The following is an 18,903-nucleotide window of genomic DNA, read 5'->3' as shown; positions in this document are numbered from 1 at the left end:
TCTGGAAATCCAGTGGGAAGGGTTGTCTCTGGTGTTCGATGGGATGCTTGGTTCCTCCCTCTGGGTGGAGCATCTCACAATGGGGTAATGGGTCATGAGGCCAAGTGTTGATTAGGCTTATTAACAGAAGATAGTCCGGAGGGAGTTATCTCTGAGTCAGGCGGCAGGACAATGATGGGCAATTAACTGAAAGATAGTCTGGGGGGAGGAGGCAAGGAAACACTGCCCCACCTGATTTCAACACCTCATGAGGATGGTAATAGAATACACTGCAGCCCAGGACAGCAGGGCAGCAGCCTTGGTACTCTTCGAGTACATTTGTCAACACATCTTCAGCAGCAGCTCCCTTGTGCTGTGTTTCTTCCCTGTGGGTTAACTGTCTGACCAGTTTCCTTCAGGCTCAGTGAGAGTCATTGTCTGTTGGCCAGCTTGGTTCTGAGTATTCCATATTAAACTTTTTTTTTTTTCGCCTTATAACACAGATTAATGGTGAGACGAAGCATTCACTGGAAAGAAAGGATCAGTCTGATAGCCTGAGTGGTAAGAGATGCAATGCTCACACACATGTGAAAAAGGTTTCTGTATGCCTGTGCACTAATCACCTCACAGCTGCACTTCTTCTCAGGAGTTATTTTACAGTTAAAATAGTTTGATGAAATTCTAGTATCCTGCATTTCAGTTATAACAAATTAATCATTAATTAATTAAACTCTGTATTAAAGCCTTCATTACTTCTCATAAACTTAGAAGGCTGTAGTTAGTTTTTCAGCTGTTCAGTAACTAAAGTTGAACTAGCCCTGAAGTGGTCAGGTTAGAAAATAAAAACAGCTCTACAGCTCATATGCAAGGCTGAAGTATGACAGCTTACTCAGTTAGATACGAAATTTTTCCTCTCCCCTCACAACCTTTTGCTTTTTGTTCTTGTAGTAAGTATGTGAAAATGTTCTTTAGAGTTCTTAAGAGGAACATCTGCAGCATGTAGTTCACAAATGCTTGCCTATATAGCTTGATTTAAATGAGACCACAATACGTTAAACTTGTTTATCACTGAAATATTCAGTATTGTCTAATTTAACAGATCAGGTGCTGATCACTACAGCAGTGGGAGGAAAAGGTTGACACTGTTTATTCTGTAATGTCTCACCTCCATGACTTTGTGGGACTTCTTAGTTCTGTTTCATCACTTTGCAGTCTTGATTGCACCAGTCAGATACCATAGCCATTCATAGCTATCTTCATTTATAATGTAGCTTCTTACCTGTAATTGCTTCTCTCTTTCAAGGAGCAGTCACACCTGAGAAACTGTTTGCAATGATGTCAGACAAAAATACTGAATTGCTTATAATGGATGCTCGAAGATTGAAGGATTATCAGGAATCCTGTATTCCAAAATCCATCAGCATCCCAGAAGAAGCTATCCATCCTGGGTATGAAATGATGTTAAATGATAGTGAAATATTTAATTTTCTAAAAAATTATATGCTTTTAAAGCTTGTACACCTAGTGTCAGAATCCCTGCTGTGTGCCAGTGAGTGAGAGGTATCTGCACAGCTCTGTTCTTGCATGTACTGACTTCAAGACAATGCATATTTATTTTATCCAAGCACATAAACATCTATGGATTACATATTGTTGGACAAAATGTTACTTGTACATGAATCCTTAAATGCATGTTAATACATTTCAGAGATACTGCTAATCTGATTGAAGCTAGACTCCCAGAGGATTCTAGAGATCCATGGAAGAGGAGAGGACAGTTTCATTATGTTATACTGCTAGACTGGTTTAGTACTGCTGAAGACTTAAAGCTGGGAACAACTCTTCAGAGCCTGAAAGATGCACTTTTTAAGGTTGGCAATTTCGTATTTTAATTCATTTATTAATTCATCTTAGTAAATAAGGTCTTGAAGCACCTGTATTTAGAAAGTATATGGAGGCCTTAATGGCTGGTTGAATTTTCAAAGCCTGCTTGTTTTGGTAGCAGAAGTGTAGTTTGAAGTTTCACATTGTACTCTAGTAAAGTACCATTTGTTAAATAGGTAAACAGCAGAATGATTCAACTCACCTCCTCAACAACCAGCTCATCAACTTAGAGTTCTTTGCTGACAAAGTTATTTGGGAAAGTACTTTGAGTACCCTTTCCCAGAAACAGTCACCCTCTATCCTGTACTAGCAAAAGTAATTCCTTATCCCTCGGAGCTGACTGGCCACCTGCTCAGGCAGACAAAGAAGGGCAGCTGCTTTGTAGTCCTATCAGCCAGGTCCTTCCTACAATGGAGGGGCTTCACTGAAGGAGGCTCCAGAAATATTTTGAGCATGGTTAACTTTTCTGCATGATTGAATATAACTTCTAGATAAACATTAATTTGAGTTTCATCAGTGCAGGAAGCTTATAGACTCCACAGTGAGCAAATGCCCAACATTTTCAAGTCAGTCTCAGTATGGCTGTGTTATCCCTCCTCTCTAATAGAGGTGGTTCTTGTGAAGGACTGCAAATCTTTGTTACCTTGGCATTCAGGACTGGGGTTTAGAGATAGCTCAGGCAGTTCTCCCTGTTTATTGCTTTACCAAATATTTTCTAAACCCTGTGTCTTGTTCATGTACTTATACTGAGGACATCAGGAGGAGGGCAGTCTGAAGCCTGAACTCTCAAGGGGTTTCAAAAAGTTAATATTATGCTTTCTAAATCACTAATTCCTCAGCAAACATACCAGATAAGAAACTGAAGCAAATATTGTAATAAAAATACTTTTCTGCATGGAGGATTGTTATATGAAGTAGCAGTAAGTGGTTCTTTCTGTACTGGAAATATTCACACCCTGTTGCAGGCAGAGCCAGGAACCCAACTGTGCTGGGCATTCTCCAAACACCAAGAGGATCCATATTTTTGTAACCTCTTTAATTCTTGTTTAAAAATCTCAAAAACAATCTCTCAATTTAATGACTACGCACAGAAATTTCAACAACACTATGAAGCTGTAAAAGTTTCCTTTCTATTTTTAAAAATCAATTAACTTTAAACTTTTTTTTTCCATACAGTGGGAAAGCAAAACCATACTGCAGAATGAGCCTTTAATTCTAGAGGGAGGTTATGAAAACTGGCTCCTTTGTTTTCCCCAGTATACAACAAATGCTAGAGTAACTCCACCCCAACATGGCAGGACTGAAGCAGTGACTGTTTCTTGTAAGTATAAAGGATGACACCCCACCAAGCATTTGTAGTTATTGGATGAGTCCTTAATTCATTCAGGTGTTTTTAGGAAAGTCTTGCTCTGGCTAAAAACTAAATTTTGGGTTGGAATGTGGACGTATATTTTGCTTTTGTAGTTTTGTTTTGAGAACTCTCTTACAGTTCCCTCCCATTCTCCCCCTCCTGCAGTGGATTTTACATATCCATCTCTGGAAGAGCCAGCTCCTGTGCTACCTGTTGTTGCTGTAAAGCCATGTCCAACAGAAACAATTGAAAATGAAGAAATGGGAGATAATTTGGAAGAGAGATTAAAATCACTTAATAAACCAAACATACAGGATGCTGCTGTTCCCAAATCTGACAGTTCATTTGTAGTTAATCCAGTGTCGAGCACAAGAAGTATCCCTGAGGTAAGCTTTTTATACCTGTTCCTTTTTTTCAGTTAGTATATAGTTAATCTGTTAGAGACCCACCACACCCAGAACTCCAAATCCACAAGCAAACATACTATACTCAATACATTTGTTTAAGCCTTGTACACAAGTATATTGGTACAGAGACTATTGGTGGTCTGTGGAGTTGTGGTAACTGATCTACAGAATTCTATGAAACTAAATACACTTAACAGAATAGCAGAACTTCTCATTAATGTTTCTGCATGAGCACATGAGAAATTTAAGAACAGCAATTGATCATTAATTCAGAAAGTTTATAAGCAAGCTTTCTAGTTAAAGCACATGGGATGAAATACAGAGAGGACAGTTAAGCCATGGCTTATCTTGGTTATTCCACAGGTCTGATTTCCAGTCACGGTATCTTCCTTCAAATAATAAAATATTTAGGTGCTTTGTCACTCTTGGCCCAGCAGTGAAAGTATAGGAATTTGTTTCTTCCTTTTATGTGAATAAAACTTCGTAAAGACACCTTTGTAGAGTTCTTACACTAAAATAATACTTTCCCTAGGAGACAAGTCTAAAAGCTCTCCACTTTTACCCTTCTAGATACAGCTTTTAATATAGATTTCATTCAAGAGACCCTTAAAGACCTTATTTCTGTTTGTCCCTGAACCAGATGAGCTTTTATTTCTTCAGACCATTCACTTCAGTATCAAAAACAACTTACTGTCCTAGATCTGAACATAAGCCATTCTTAAATACCCCTTCCCATCAAGCAGATCTGCCTTAAGCATGTGCTTTGTCACATGATTGAGAGAGCCAAGCCCAAATTAGGCTGCCTGATTGCCCTAAGATGTTCATCTTTGAAAGTTCGGAAATGAAGGGTTGTGGTAATCAGTGCATAACGCTGTCCTTACAGTTCTCTAGGGCTTGTTTATTAGTTCACATCTGGAACGAGTACCTAATTTTACTAACAAGCAGTTTGAATGAGCAGATTCAATGAAATTGAAACATCACTCTCTCTGGCAGAAGTCAACTGCGTATCATCTTTATTCTCTTATAAACCTCACTTAGGAAGAGCTTAGCTAAGGGAGCAGCAGTAGCTGTGGCGAATTGTTGTTCTACACTGTGTTCTGCCCCGTGTTACAGGTGGATCGTACTAAAAAGCCTTCACTAAAAATCCTCGATGATAACAGAGCAAAGCCTCCAAGTACAGTCAGTGACAGCCAGTCTGGTGAGAATGGAAGAATAGTTCCAGACCGCTCCACAAAGCCCGTGTGTGATGCAAGGAGTGCTCTGACAGAAGAAGAAAAAAGCCGGGTCCATGCGGAAACTGCTGCTTTGTTGGAGAAAAACAGGAGGGAAAAGGAACTGCGGGAAAGGCAACAACAGGAACAGAAAGAGAGGCTCAAGAGAGAAAAAGAGGAACAAGAACGAAAAGAAAAAGAAAAACAAGAACAAAAAGCAAAAGAAGAACAGAAGGAAAAGGAACACAAAGAAAAGCTACAGCAATCCAAAGAGGACAGAGAGCAGAAGGAGAGGGATGAACAAATAAAAAGAGAACAGGAGGAAAAAGAACAAGAAAGAGCACACAGAGAAGCAGTAGAAGCAAAAAAGCAGAATAAAAATGAACCAGAAAACATTGGTGCAAAAAGGATTGAGTTTGACAAAATATCCATGGAAGAAAGAGAAAAGGGAACTCGAACACCAGAAACACAGAAACGGGCACTGGGTGATGCATCTCAGACCTTTGTGACTGTTCCAGGCAAGGTTAGTAAAAAAGAAAATAATTGTCAAATGTGAAGTAGTTATGCACTTAAATCATCCTGAATAGTCTAGATTTAATCTAGAAATTTGAAATACATAATTGGATATTTATTTAGACCGTTTTTTACATAAAAGTAGAGGAGAGAGTTAAAACCAAGACAAAAATAGATTTTTTTTTTTTTTTCCAAGACAAGCTTGTTTCTTTCTTGTAGGTGGGCAGCATGAAATCCCCACAGGATAATAAAACTTCCCACTCACATGGAGCTAGAAGGGATGATGGTTCATAGACTGCAACCCTCTGTTTCAAAAATAGAAGCCTGGTGGTATTTTATCTCTTGTACCAGCTCGGTGCTGTGTGTGATGTTAGGGACACAACTGGTGTCATAAGGAACCCTTTAGTGCCCCCAGCTGTAGCAAAGCTGACAGAACAGGATTTTGTAGCCTGGCACAGGAAGCAAAGCAACACCCTCATCTAGGATTTTTGCTGAAAATGTTCCAGTTCCAGATCTTGGGGGGAAGGGAGGAGTGTCACAGTTCTTTCTTTCCTCATTCTTGAAAAAAATTGCGAAATTTCTCAATGTACAAATCATCTGATCATAAAACAGGAGCCATTTGTGAAGCTGAGTTAACAATGGAACAGATGTCTTTAAAAGCACTTCTCAAGAACGTGCATTAGGATATTTTTCTCTGCTTTTCTAATTGCAGTTGTTATTTGATCAAATTCTGATGCTTGTTTAATCCAAATGCAAAAGAAAGCCAGAATAAATCTTCCTGTGCAAACTTAGCAGTCATTCATGAGCTTTTGAGTGACAGAGCAACTTCACATAATCCCAAAATGATGGCCTGTGATCAAATTCATGTTGGCTTCACTGTTTGCCTTTTCCATGGAGAGGTTTGACCAGTCAGGAGTAAAAGGGAAAAAAAGCCTGAAATTTAACAACAAATTGTAAACCCCACAACTTTTAGGGTGGAAAATAGTGTAGGTGAAACTTCAGCACTTTATTTCTGAACAAATTGCAATACAACATTCAGTTTCAAAAACTATTCCAGTGAATTGCCTATAGTATATAGAAAGAACAAAAACTTTTACCTGCTTTAACCACTTTGTTGTGGTACATGCATTTAACAACCTAAAAAGAAAGTATAACTCTGCTTTATCAGCATTCTTTACTGACATGCCAGATGGAAATTGAAGCCTTCTCTCAAAATCTTTTGCAGCAAACGGGGGTTAAAGGACAACCAGACAGTGGAGCTCAAAAGCCAGGACCCCTTAGAGAGGATTCTGAACAAGATACTGAAACACTTAAAGTAAATACAAATGTATTGTATGTAGCCAAAATAATCAAGAACAGATGCTTTATGATTATTATGTTAAATTCCACCTCATTGCAATTTTTAAAGTCATCATCTTAAGAAAAGACTATGCCATGTTTACAGTGTTCGTTTGTTTTTTTTCATTTGCCATATTTATATGAAAAAATACTTGAACCTTTCATTAGAAGTCTTGATGTGATTCTGGTGGCATTAACCAGCATTCTCCATGCATTTGTCATCTCATGCCTACACCTTCAAGTGCTACTTTGAGAGGGAAAAAAGCTCTGCCATATGTGTTTAACAGAAGCACATACTCCTATTATTTCCTGATTCTCCAGGGGAAAAAAAAAGTTTTGAGACTTTAATGAGACTGAATGGTTGGTTTGTTTTTTGTTTTTTTTCTGGAATGTGTCAACAAATGGGTTTTATTTAGATTGAGTGATAGAAAATACTAAATTACCATTACAATACATTGTATTTCTGTCTGTAATCAAGGATTTATTGTACTGTTTGCACTGAATCATCTAACTCCATAGAGAAGTCACAGGCAGCTTGTTGCTCTGCATAGGTAACTGTACATACCTTACTTTTCTCTTTGTTTATTAGTCCCAGCGGGAGCCATTAATGAGAGCACGAAGTGAGGAAATGGGAAGGATAGTCCCAGGGCTGCCTGCAGGTTGGGTAAAGGTAACTCCTCTTCTGATATGAAAATCAAATTGTCTTTTGTAGTTTTGTCCTGCATTTGTCCTGTGTCTTATTTCTAAGTTAGATCTTGTTTCATTATTTTTTTACTCCCCTTTAACTTTCACACAGTTACTTTCTGAATTTTAATATTATTTGTAATGAAACTAGGACAGTTCATCTGCTGTTCCTGGTATTAAGTAGTTGCTGTTTAATAGGCATTTCAGTGGAAGTGCTCCCTTCTACTAAATTTAATCCATTGAACATTGAGGCCAGTCACAACTGTTAACATCCCAATGTCTGAAAAACTCACTTGCTGTTCTCATAGTAATTTATAAATAGGTAAGTTAATGATGGATTTTCACTTGGGTTTGAAGCTATTTGGGTTTTTTTCCCCAAGTTCCTGGATGATATCACTGGAACCTATCGTTACTATCACTCGCCAACGAACACTGTTCAGATGTACCCACCAGAAATGGCTCCTTCGTCCACTCCTCCATCAACCCCTCCAACTCGGAAAGCCAAGCCAAAGGTGACTGTTGAACGGGAGAGAGAACACTCCAAGCTGAAGCGCTCCTACTCTTCCCCAGATATAACCCAAGCCATTCAGGAGGAAGAGAAGAAAAGAATTCCTGTCACTCCTGCAGTCAATCGTGACAATAAGTATGTTTGATAAGTTAGATCACAACTCAGGCAGTATGACAGCGCATAGGACTTTGTGTTTAACCAACTGATTCATTAATATTTCCTAAGTGGGTTTGAAAGGATGCAAGAGTACTAGACTGAAATTTCATTGCTGAAAGTTCAATGTATAGGGCAGTTATCTTTGAGAAATCAATATAATAGTTATGTATTAGCAGGAATTTCAGAGGTCACAGTCTATTAATTGGATGACAGTTGCTTTAAGTTCTGTTATTTGTATTGACATACTAAATGACTATCTTCTGACAGTGTGAAAAGCCAAGTTTTCAGATTTTAAACTGTATTCCTCATCTGTGAATTAAAGAAATAAAGCAAAAAAAACCCCATGAATCTCACAAGTGATGGTGCCTGAAACTCAGCCTCATCATAGACCAGTGTATATGGATTTCTCACTATTGCATTGGCTGGTTTTGAATACCCTAAATGATGGTATTTGGTGCCAGGATGGTCCCATCCCTGTGGGTGGTGGGGTGAGGTGGGGTGTCTGTTGGTTTATATGCACAACCTTGTCAAGTTTGAGACTCCTAAAAAATAATTTCTTGCTTATAGACCTGCCTGTTACACTAAAGCAGAAATTTCCAGACTCTCTGCATCGCAGATTCGGAATCTTAATCCTGTGTTTGGGGGATCAGGACCAGCTCTGACAGGACTTCGTAATCTAGGGAACACTTGCTACATGAATTCCATATTACAGTGTCTGTGCAATGCACCTCACCTGGCTGAGTATTTCAACAGGAACTTGTATCAAGCTGATATTAACAGGTAACAATCTCTCATCTGCCTTTATACTTGCCAATGCAAGAAGATCACTTAGTGGAGTGTTTGTTTTTTTAAGTAGGAGACAAATAGTAACTTTTAGGTGTCTTTACATTTTCAAAATTTATGTGGTCTACTAAATAGGTTTTACTGGACAATGATAGTTAAATTATGGTCACCACATTCATAAATACATGTGTACTAGAGTCTCCTAAAACCAAAATGAATATTCAAGCAGTTTACAAAACATGCTGAAAACAACTGTACCTTCCATCTTGAATATGGAACCAAACTACAGTGCTGACATAGATGAAAATTTAACTCAGTCTAACAGCCAGTTTTCCTTAGTCTAAAGAAACTATTTTAGAATTGGGATTATGCCTTAAATTAAAAACATTTATATTAAAAACCAGTTACTTGAATGGCTCCAATTTTTTTTTGTCTTTTATTATATAGGTCAAATTTCCTGGGGCATAAAGGTGAAGTGGCTGAAGAGTTTGGTGTAATAATGAAAGCTTTATGGGCAGGACAGTATAAATATATCAGTCCAAAAGACTTCAAAATTACAATTGGGAAGATTAATGACCAATTTGCAGGATATAGCCAACAGGACTCCCAAGAACTGCTTCTCTTTCTAATGGATGGCTTGCATGAAGACCTAAATAAAGTAAGCAATACACTTAAATTATATGTCAGATGATCACGAGAAATAAATTTTTAAAATGCCTTCTTATACCATAAGAAGATAATGTTATTGCAACCGTGTCTAGAAAGAAGTATGAGTATTCAGAATTAAGGTAGGAATTCAGTATGAAACAGTGTAAGGTACTGGAGGGAGTCACAGAAGAAGCCTCACTAGATAAGAACTGGATGGCTACACTGACATGTTTAAATATTCTTGCAAATATTCAATCTTACTCTTGCCTATAGATGAGACTTCTTATTTATATATATGTTAATACACTGCTATGGTATTTAAATTTCTGCTATCCAGGCTGACAACAGGAAAAGATACAAGGAAGAAAATAATGATCACCTTGACGACTCAAGTGCAGCAGAAATAGCTTGGCACAAACACAAACAGCTCAACGAGTCCATTATTGTGGCACTCTTCCAAGGCCAGTTCAAATCCACTGTGCAGTGTCTGACGTGTCACAAGAGGTCCCGAACCTTCGAGGCTTTCATGTATCTGTCATTACCACTCGCCTCCTCCAGCAAATGTACTCTGCAGGTATGGGCAACTAGAGAGAAACAGCTCCTGGAGTGAAAACATCCCTCTGGCACTCCATTCTGATGCTGCTTCTGCTCACCCTCTGGTTGGAGGGGTTGGTCAATGTTCCGCTTAATTTACACTAACCCAAAACATGAACAGATCTGAGTCTGCATTATATTTTAATTCTTCTGAAGTTTAAAGAAATAGGTCATCCCTTAAAAGTTTTAAATTAGAAGCAGGATGGAGATACCATACCTGCAATAGCAGCATGTATATTACTTGTTTTGGTAGGTCACAATGTAAGTATTCTGTGGATTTAAAATACTGTCTGTATATTTTGAAGGACTCTGATTAATATCTGCAGAAAAATTTGCTTCCACACATAGATTTAAGTCACTTTTCCTCATTTTTGTGAAATGTAGGATGCAGGTTAACTGATGCAGGTTAATAACCAAAACAGAAAACAAACATTTTTACTATACTTCCATAAACGCCTGCCATTCACAATCTCTGCATTTTGTTTTAGGAATGCCTTAGATTGTTCTCCAAAGAAGAAAAGCTCACTGATAACAACAGATTTTACTGTAGCCATTGCAAAACTCGAAGGGATTCTTCAAAAAAAATAGAAATTTGGAAATTACCACCTGTTCTTCTTGTGCACTTGAAACGGTAAGGAAATGGTGATTGGTGAATATTACTTAGGATGAAATGATCAGGCTTTGATGGAGCTGGATTGTTCCAGGGCCATAGCTGACCATTTTTACTTGGAGAAAGTTACCGATATATTAGCAGTTGTAATGTTGCAAGAGTTTTATTTTCATCTGATGCTTCTTTTATAAGGCTCTAGTTCCCAAGGCACTTTTACAAGTGACCTCTTGTTATTTGTGCTAGGAGACACATGGGCAAGCATTAACAAACTAGGGGCTTTAGTTGAGATCACATCCTGGTCAAAACCAGGGAAAACAAACATGCTTAATACTCTTAAAGAGCTTGTGAACAACCCGTAACTTTTAATGATGCTTTTTAATTCTCTAGATTTTCCTATGATGGAAGATGGAAACAAAAGCTTCAAACTTCTGTAGATTTTCCATTGGAAACTCTTGACCTGTCACAGTATGTTATTGGTCCAAAGACTTCCTTGAAGAGATACAATCTGTTCTCAGTATCGGTGAGTAACCACGTCACATTTCAAAATGCAGCTGCACTTTATGCTAGGACTCAGGCTAGCCTGTGTGAGTCAGTCAGGTTTCCAGGCTGCATTCTAGTTGCAGACTAAGTTGTGTTCTAGAAAGAAGGATTGGTATCACGTTCTAGATTATTTCCCAACCAGGGAAGAAATGGCAGCTCTTGAGGCCACTAATTCTTGCCTTACGTTCACAGAATCATTACGGTGGGCTGGACGGGGGGCACTACACAGCCTACTGCAAAAATGCTTCAAAACAGCGCTGGTTTAAGTTTGATGACCATGAAGTGTCTGAGATCTCAGCATCCTCGGTGAAGTCCTCAGCTGCTTACATTCTCTTTTATACTTCCTATGAACAGCGAGCAGTGGATATGGCCACGTAAAGGAATGCGGGTTAAGGAAACTGGTTTTCTTTCTTCAGGAGCAAAGTAGGCCTGGGAATGCATATAAATATGCAAAACTACAGCAGACATAGTCACTTGGAGGTGTGGGAGGGCTGCAGCAGGGTGTCTGCCAGCAGGGCTCGCTGGGGCCCGTAGCAGTGCTTAACAATCAGAGACTGATGGGTAACGCTTGTGGTCATACTGCCATCTGTGAAACCATTTACAAGCATACTTGCATTACTGTTTATTTAAAAAAGAACTATATTTTTAGTCTGCTCCAAAATTAAATTCTAGCTTAGTCATCTGAAATCTATTAACAAGTAGTTTAAAGTGTCTTAAAATCCCAAGGCATATCTTGGTTTATTTTTTTCTTTCACTGTTAATGGCCTTTTCACATTTCTAACCTTAAGCTTGATTCTACTGTGAATACTCTAGAACGATGTAAACAGTTAGGAATGTAAGTGTACATATTGATTGCATACTTGCACATCAGAATTATGTATATAATAAAATGTTGTCCTTTTTGTGAGAATCTCTAAAACTCAGAGGATTGCGTTTATTTGCCAGCTCTAAGTAATTGCAACACTACTTAACAAAAAAGCAGAGCTGTATTATTTTTTCTGTTAGCTTTTGTCAATATTTGTGCACTTCAGAGTTATTCTAAACAAACAAGATTTTCCTTTTTAATTTTTTAATATAAATTTTCATGTACACATGCATTAAAAACCTTAATGAAGAAATTATTTAAAAATATATCCTGTTAAATGTATGTTTGGGTTTGGTTTTTCATTCTCAGCTTGTTATGTAATGATCAGGACTGTACATAATAACAGTCTGAATCATATTCACAGAGTTTCAAGTTTCTCCAGATGAAAAAAATATATATACTATTTTGCACAGAACTGATTAGTTTAAAAATTTCTTCTAGTTGCATCTTACGTTATTTCCCTGCTCTGGATTTGGGTTAGTTTTCTGTTTCTGATTAGTCTGGCATTCAAAAGTCTTACATCTTACATTCTGAGCTTTACCTGTCTGTGTCTGTCTTGCTGATGGAATGAAGACCAATATTGATTGCTTTCCAGAAGCTTACAAGCTGCAAACAAGTATGAAGTGCTAGAGGAACAAAAATGACAGCAGTAGAACAATGCCTTTTTCTTTCTTATATATTAATGGTCACTCCATCCTCTGCTCTCTCCTGAAACACAGTTTGGTCTGGTTGTGTGCTTTCACTTTGGTATCCTTCTGTTAGTTCCTGAAAGGCAGCTTAGAACAACCTACTATACTTAACCAGCAGAAAAACAAGAACTTCCAGGTGAGTGCATCTGTATGCTCAACATCTGTGTTCCTTTGAGAGCTGCAAGGGGGTTGTCATGGAAAACAACCCTCGGCCCTTGTGCACATGGAGCGGACGCCCGTTCCTTCATGGCTTAGAGGCTGTAGCTGTCCTTTCTAGGAATCACTTCCTGAAAGACCACAACAGCTGATCAGTTTATTGATGAACCAGGAGTTGGTTAATGCTGCTGGTGAATTCTAGTTGCTGCCCTACTCAGTGTTGGTTTTCAAGGACTAACAGAGTCTCAATAGCCTTGGGAGGTGTAGAAGAGGAGGTAAGCTGTGTCAGCCTGCACTGCAGAGTCTGGGATCTTGGTGACATGTGCATCATCAAAGCTGTACCAGTGTTTGGTGACTGAGTGCTTGCAGAAGGCCGTGTAGTGGCCATAATCCAGATCTCCAGCGTGGTTCTGCAACAAACAACACAGTCTGCTAAAACCAGAGTCCTGTTCTGTCTCCTTACAGGCAAAGCTAGGAACTGGCAATCGTTTTATGTATGCACTGGGAAAAGATGGGAGAGAGGGTTCTAGCCCCTTTTGGCTTACAGCAGGGGATGTTAATTCAAATAAATTCTTTCAAACAGAGTAAATGGATGATGATTATGCTTATTTATTTTGCAATTACATTTGCAACCCAACTATTAGCCCTGATACAGGTCACTATAAGAGGGTCCCACTTGTTGTGAGCCATGTCCTCATTTAAAAACAGGATTCATGCAGGATCAGCCTGTGAATTTATTCTGAGGAGGCATTACGTGCCAGGAGTGCATTCTTTTAAAATTGGGATGTTGGGGAAGAAGGGGAAATTACTTCTCTCTCCTTCAGTTACATACTGGTACTGGACTATGTCCATGGCAGGTAAAAGAAGGCATACAACAAAACACACATTAAAATATAAATCATACATGAAGTCCAAACCAACACAGGCTTCATCTGCTCCATGAGGCAAGGCATTCCCAATAAAAGCAGGAAAGGCAAAGCTTACCACTACAGCACACAAGCTGTACTCTGCTTTGTTGCAAGACACTGTGGAGTAGGGAGAGAGATCCAGATCCCTGAATGGGTAGCAGACAGTGGTTGAGAGTTTCCTTCTGTGCTTGTCCTGCCAGGCAAACCTGAAATGAAATTTTGAACGATTTTAAATGATTCTCAACTTCTGTTTTCATTATTGTGGTGGTTGCTTAACTGACTTTCCTAGGAGGAGGGAAAACCAACCCAGCATTTGAAAGAAAGATCTCTATTAATGTTGTGTATTTCAGTAAACTGACAGGAAATGCACTAAACCCACATGAGATGTCCAGCAAGAAAAGCAAAGCTCTTGCTTCCTGATCCTTCAGTCAAAGCCTGAAGTCAAATCTTTGCATCACTCTCTCTGTGTCCTTAACATTTTGGACTAGACTGCAGTGCCATTGACAGCTCTTCTCTCATGCCAGACTCCATCCCTCTTCCCTCTGTAACTTTGAGTACATCACTGCACTTTTAAACATTCACAGTGTGGCCAAGAGCTGCAGCTGGGGACCATATGTCCTTTGAGAATGTTGAGAAAAGCAGATGCTGAATGGAAAATTAAATAATAACTTCAGATAACATCGTTCTGGGAAGCCAAATCACCCCAGAGTAGTTTTCTTTACAGGTGAAAAGTTAAGAAAAAAATTCTTTAGAATAAATTCAGCATCTGGCTATGTGTGGCTAGTGAAGTCTGCTAACCCAGGTGCTCCTTTGCAGATGCACCACTCTGTTTAAGCCTGATTTAGTAAAGGGATAAAACCAGAGTGTCTCAACTGCAGTAATGGCAAGCAAAACGTCACTCCTGCTCTTGGAACCCAAGCCACAAGTTCTCCCACTCGCCACAGGAGCTGATTCACAGGGATCATACAGGGACTGTATGAGCCACTGCACTGGGCTGTACTCAGTCACTGCTTGGTGGAGTTTTTCATTCCCTCTGGAGAGCAGATCCCAAGTATAGGGAGAAATTTGGTGGGCTGCAGTACACAGTAAGGCAGAACACTGTGCATGAGAATTCAGGAATGCAGCTTGCATGTTTGACAGCTGTATTTCTGTAAATCCCCATTTAGCTTTCAGGTATCTAAAGTACTAAACCCACTTATTTGCAGTGATTTGTTTCAGGCAAACACTAGTGACTGTTCTTCATGTCTCACATTACCCAGGAACTGACTATATCCTACCCCACTTAGACTATACCTCTTTAGGTGAAAAATAATGATCTGTGGTGCCTTGGTTATGGAGGCCTTTACTGTTGCATCTTGGTTGCCTCCACACCAGTAGCAGTGGATCTGGTTGTTCCGAGTCAGTGTGTCTGGCTGAAAAAAGCATTCCAGGCAGTCCTGTCAAAGGAGGAAAAAAAAACCCACTTGATCAAACACATCTCCCTCCACCCCTGTAGGTGCTAAGCAAAGAGATGGATTTGCTGTAGGGAGAGGTCTCTTCAGAGCTCGCATTACAAATACATTTGCAAGACAAAGCAGCCAAGATTGGCTTCCTTTCTCCTCCCAAGGGGGAAATACTTGGATGAGTGAAAGAAACCCTCATGGCTGCTATTAAATGATACTAACATCCCTTATCCCTTGGCAACTTCTGAGCATTGCTCCTGTAACCTTACCAGCCTCCATGGTTCTGAGGGCAGTAAAGAAACCCCACTTCCCTAAGGACCAGATCCAAGACTATGCATCAGTGCCCAGGAGACCAAAGTAACTAAACCCCTTTCCAATAACACCTATTAGTCTAAGCCACTACTCCCACATGGAGCAGAAACCAGCAGGAATGCATTGGCTGTTGTACCTGCAGAGAGCACACTGTGGTGGAAGGGATGGGCAGGGAGAGGACGGTGAAGCTCTCGGGTCTGTCAGCGAGGGCTTTGCATTTCAGACACCTGATACCGTAACTGAGCTGTCCCTCAAATAACTTTGTTATAATAGATGTGCCACTGCCACTCCCTGTGCTTGCTCCTGCATCAGAGCTGTGTCTTCCTTGGCTTGGCTATACAGAAGAAAAAAACCAAAATGTAGATAAGCAACTGTTTGAGAAGTGCTTTCACTGGGTTTTAATAGTTGCTGCCCACTGCCTGAGTAGGTTAGGAGTTAGTCTTGCCACAGAACTTGGCTCTAAAATGCTGCTACTTTACTTGATGTTTCATACATGCAGAGTATAATTGATTCCTTTACAACAATTCAGACATTTGACAGCATTAATTGCTTGAAAAGCTCTTCATCAGTGGCTCTGGAGGGGAGAAAGACACGGGGGCATGGCAGACATGAAGTTTTCAGGCAGAGGAGAAAGTGGAACAACATTAAGTGTGGAAGGAGCAAGGAGAGGGAGAGGTTAGGACAGTGAAGCTACACACAGCATTGTCATTTAGGTTGGGGCTGCAATTTGATGGAGCATTAGACAAGAAGCAAATTAATAATTGTGTGTACATGGGTATGAAACAAAGGTAGAAAAGGACAGTTCTTAGCGGCCCCATCATGGAGTTTAGAAGAGGATGATAGGCAATTATTACATGGATGCAAAGTTATGAGATGCAGAGGAAACAGCTGCAGTTCCCAAAACACCACAGCTGGGCTCTTACCTCCTTGAAAGCCTCGTGGAGGTCATCCAGCACACAGATGAGAAACTCCTGCGCATCATGCTGAGTCCTCCTGCTAAAAGCTGGGTACCGCTTCCCAAAGACAGAATGAAAAGCCTCAGGGGAAACATAGTCAAACTCTCCAAGCCACATATCGGATATCAAACAGCCAAAGGCAGTTGCAGACTCCCCAGTCTCCCTTGGAAAAAAGGGGAGAGTTTCAGGTGAAGTATGAAAAAACAGTGTCAAATAGGAGCACAATACAGAAACTTAGAAAACAGATGCAGGCACAGTACAGCTCTGACAGCTGTCACTTGGCTTGAGGGACTCTGCAGATCCCAGAAAGTTGTAGGAATCATCATCAAAATGGCAAAAAAATATCATGCTGAGGGACCCAGCAAGGAAGCAAGCTGGGCTCTCAAAGGAGAAGGAAAGCAGCTGGTGGCCAATCTGACTGGAAGTGCCTGGAGGGAGCTGACAGGTGCCTGCCTTGGACATCCCCATGGCAACACGTATCCTTTGGAAGGAAAATAGTGCCAAGCAGAAAAATCTCAGAGCTGTGAACAAACCAACTCACTCATGCAGGGCTGTGTTCCACCGTCCCGAGAGGAAATACTGCACGAGGGGGGTCAGGCTGCAGAGGCACTGCAGCACCGCGTTCATGTAGCACGTGTTCTCCAGGTTCTGCAGCCCCGTGAGCCCCGGGTGCTGGCTGCTCATATCCTCCAGCTGTTCCTTGGGGGAATACTTCCATCTCCATGCCATCCTTGCACCTACTACGAGAAAAATCTGCAACAGTGGAAATCTAAAATGCTACGGTTTCTTCTTTAAGAATTACATTCACATTTGTTTTTACCAGATCAATAGTGGTGAAAACTCTTCATCTTCCACACTAAGCTCTTTCCCATATAGTGAGATACATCATTAAGAGGTATTATTTAAACACCTGAGCTTTTAGAGTTATTCCTAAAATTCCATTTACTCCATACATAATTACTCAAAAACTACAGTCACCTGTGAATAGCCATCTTTAAGCATTTTGCCCTAAAGGGTGCATATTACATTGTATTTCATTTCCTCGGGGGCACAGTACTTACCTATTTTCTAAAGCCATAGGTTGCAGTTCAGATGCTACTATGAACAGGTTGCTCCTCAGATGCTACTATAAACAGGTTGCTCCTTAGATTTTTGCTATAAAATGCTACTTAATTCATGTTAAGAAAATTTCAGTAGGTTTGTTTTCTGGCTGCACCAGTCTGTCCTGGACCAAACTGTCCCCATCCCCAATCAGGCGGTCAAGAGGGTGAACACAGACCCTACACCACCCACATGTGCTCACTGATGTTGCTGGTCTCTTTTAGAGGCTGCTGTTCTTCTCTGAGGCAGGACAGAGAACTCTAAACCTGCAGCAACCTGTGTAGAGCAAAGATGAGCCGTGTTCCGTCCTGTGTTCCATCCTGGCCCCTTGGCTGCTCCTGCCCCAGTCCCCTTGTGATGTCACTTGGTTACGTTGGGCAGGGGAACACACCTGGCTGGACCTGCCTCCATCTCCTTCCATGTGCCAGCCAGAACAGAAAACCTGGGGAAGAGAGGGCCACCCACCCATTCCACTGAGCAGAGAGCTTCGGCCCAACACACCTTTATCCATGTTTGCTCATACTTGTATTAGGATTTATTATTGCCATGCTCTGCTGGAAGGGCAGGGGTGACGGAGGGTGTTGACCATAAAAGGATGGAGCTACCTCAAACCATCATACTGAATTCGTTTCCTGGTGTTCTGAAGATTTTCCTGGGGGGGGAAAAAAAGGCATGGCAGACAAGTGGCTTTTAATTAGGTACATTAGTGGAGTTCATCTCTGAATCCCATATGCCACTGAAGAGCAGCAGTTTTTCCCTACTTAACAGGTAACTTAGGAAGTATCCATAGAAGAGGCCCATGAAATGATTTTAAAAACCCCCTAATCATCTTACTTGTTAAACTTCAAGCAAAGGATGCCTCCAGCACTCCTGGGACAGCTGTTGCTGCTATTAATCTCCCAAACTGGGTATCTGCAAACTGAGACACAAAAGCAACACCCTCCCCCCCCCGCCCCTACTCAAAATCTGCTCTAGTTTTGTAAATGGAACTGGATATGTTCATTCCCACTTTCTCCAGAACCTGAATCAAGACTTTGACTCACTATTTTAATGTAACACTCTACACAAATCCACATCAGTGCTACCAACTGCAAGCTCTGGGGCTGAGAATGAACTTCCCATTACTCTCACCACAAAGTGGATTACTTGCAAGGAATACTGTTAATTGTGAAAAGAAAGATTAAATCACCAGAACATTTTTCAGAGGCATTGTTGCATGTTAAAAAAATCCTATTTTTTTCCCAACTGGTCTTTTAGGAACATTCAAT

At 40.3% G+C, this 18,903-nt stretch overlaps 2 protein-coding genes across 7 annotated transcripts in view; one reads left to right on the top strand and one right to left on the bottom strand.

The window, feature by feature from the left end:
- The window catches only part of USP8 (ubiquitin specific peptidase 8), a 38,650-nt gene that overhangs the window by 9,568 nt on the left and 10,179 nt on the right, over positions 1-18,903 (top strand). For 2 of the 4 annotated variants that reach the window (XM_032123145.1, XM_032123142.1), the window contains 15 exons: positions 483-540; positions 1,283-1,427; positions 1,688-1,850; positions 3,040-3,184; positions 3,380-3,600; positions 4,735-5,355; positions 6,571-6,660; positions 7,273-7,353; positions 7,748-8,010; positions 8,599-8,811; positions 9,262-9,472; positions 9,800-10,036; positions 10,545-10,687; positions 11,054-11,186; positions 11,399-12,353. In XM_032123145.1, coding sequence (XP_031979036.1) covers positions 483-540; positions 1,283-1,427; positions 1,688-1,850; positions 3,040-3,184; positions 3,380-3,600; positions 4,735-5,355; positions 6,571-6,660; positions 7,273-7,353; positions 7,748-8,010; positions 8,599-8,811; positions 9,262-9,472; positions 9,800-10,036; positions 10,545-10,687; positions 11,054-11,186; positions 11,399-11,584 — 2,910 coding nt within the window. In that variant the 3' untranslated portion in view covers positions 11,585-12,353. Of the gene's footprint in view, positions 1-482; positions 541-1,282; positions 1,428-1,687; positions 1,851-3,039; positions 3,185-3,379; positions 3,601-4,734; positions 5,356-6,570; positions 6,661-7,272; positions 7,354-7,747; positions 8,011-8,598; positions 8,812-9,261; positions 9,473-9,799; positions 10,037-10,544; positions 10,688-11,053; positions 11,187-11,398; positions 12,354-18,903 lie in introns of those variants that run through there. The other 2 variants (XM_032123144.1, XM_032123143.1) reach the window with 2 other exon arrangements.
- Positions 12,199-17,429, bottom strand: USP50 (ubiquitin specific peptidase 50). Of its 3 annotated transcripts, XM_032123161.1 has the most exons (6): positions 17,076-17,391; positions 16,502-16,697; positions 15,715-15,912; positions 15,118-15,260; positions 13,901-14,030; positions 12,199-13,326 (listed from the first exon to the last, which is right to left on the bottom strand). In XM_032123161.1, exons 1-6 carry the CDS (start codon positions 17,261-17,263, stop codon positions 13,162-13,164), a joined length of 1,020 nt encoding a protein of 339 aa, XP_031979052.1. In that variant the 5' UTR covers positions 17,264-17,391; the 3' UTR covers positions 12,199-13,161. The 3 variants fall into 3 exon arrangements, with proteins under 3 accessions (XP_031979052.1, XP_031979049.1, XP_031979051.1); XM_032123158.1 differs by having other exon boundaries at positions 12,199-14,030; positions 17,076-17,427; XM_032123160.1 differs by lacking the exon at positions 15,715-15,912 and having other exon boundaries at positions 12,199-14,030; positions 17,076-17,429.

Source organism: Corvus moneduloides, chromosome 13, assembly GCF_009650955.1.
Source record: "Corvus moneduloides isolate bCorMon1 chromosome 13, bCorMon1.pri, whole genome shotgun sequence".
Taxonomy (NCBI): Eukaryota; Metazoa; Chordata; class Aves; order Passeriformes; family Corvidae; genus Corvus; species Corvus moneduloides.
This window is presented reverse-complemented; position numbering and strand designations above follow the sequence as displayed.

Coding starts and splice junctions, on each gene's coding strand:
- USP50 (XM_032123158.1), bottom strand. CDS start 17,263: ATGGCATGGAGATGGAAGTATTCCCCCAAGGAACAGCTGGAGGATATG. Junction 16,698..17,075: donor TGGAACACAGCCCTGCATGA/GTGAGTTGGTTT, acceptor CTTTTTTCCAAG/GGAGACTGGGGAGTCTGCAA. Junction 15,261..15,714: donor CCACAGTGTGCTCTCTGCAG/GTACAACAGCCA, acceptor CTCCTTTGACAG/GACTGCCTGGAATGCTTTTT.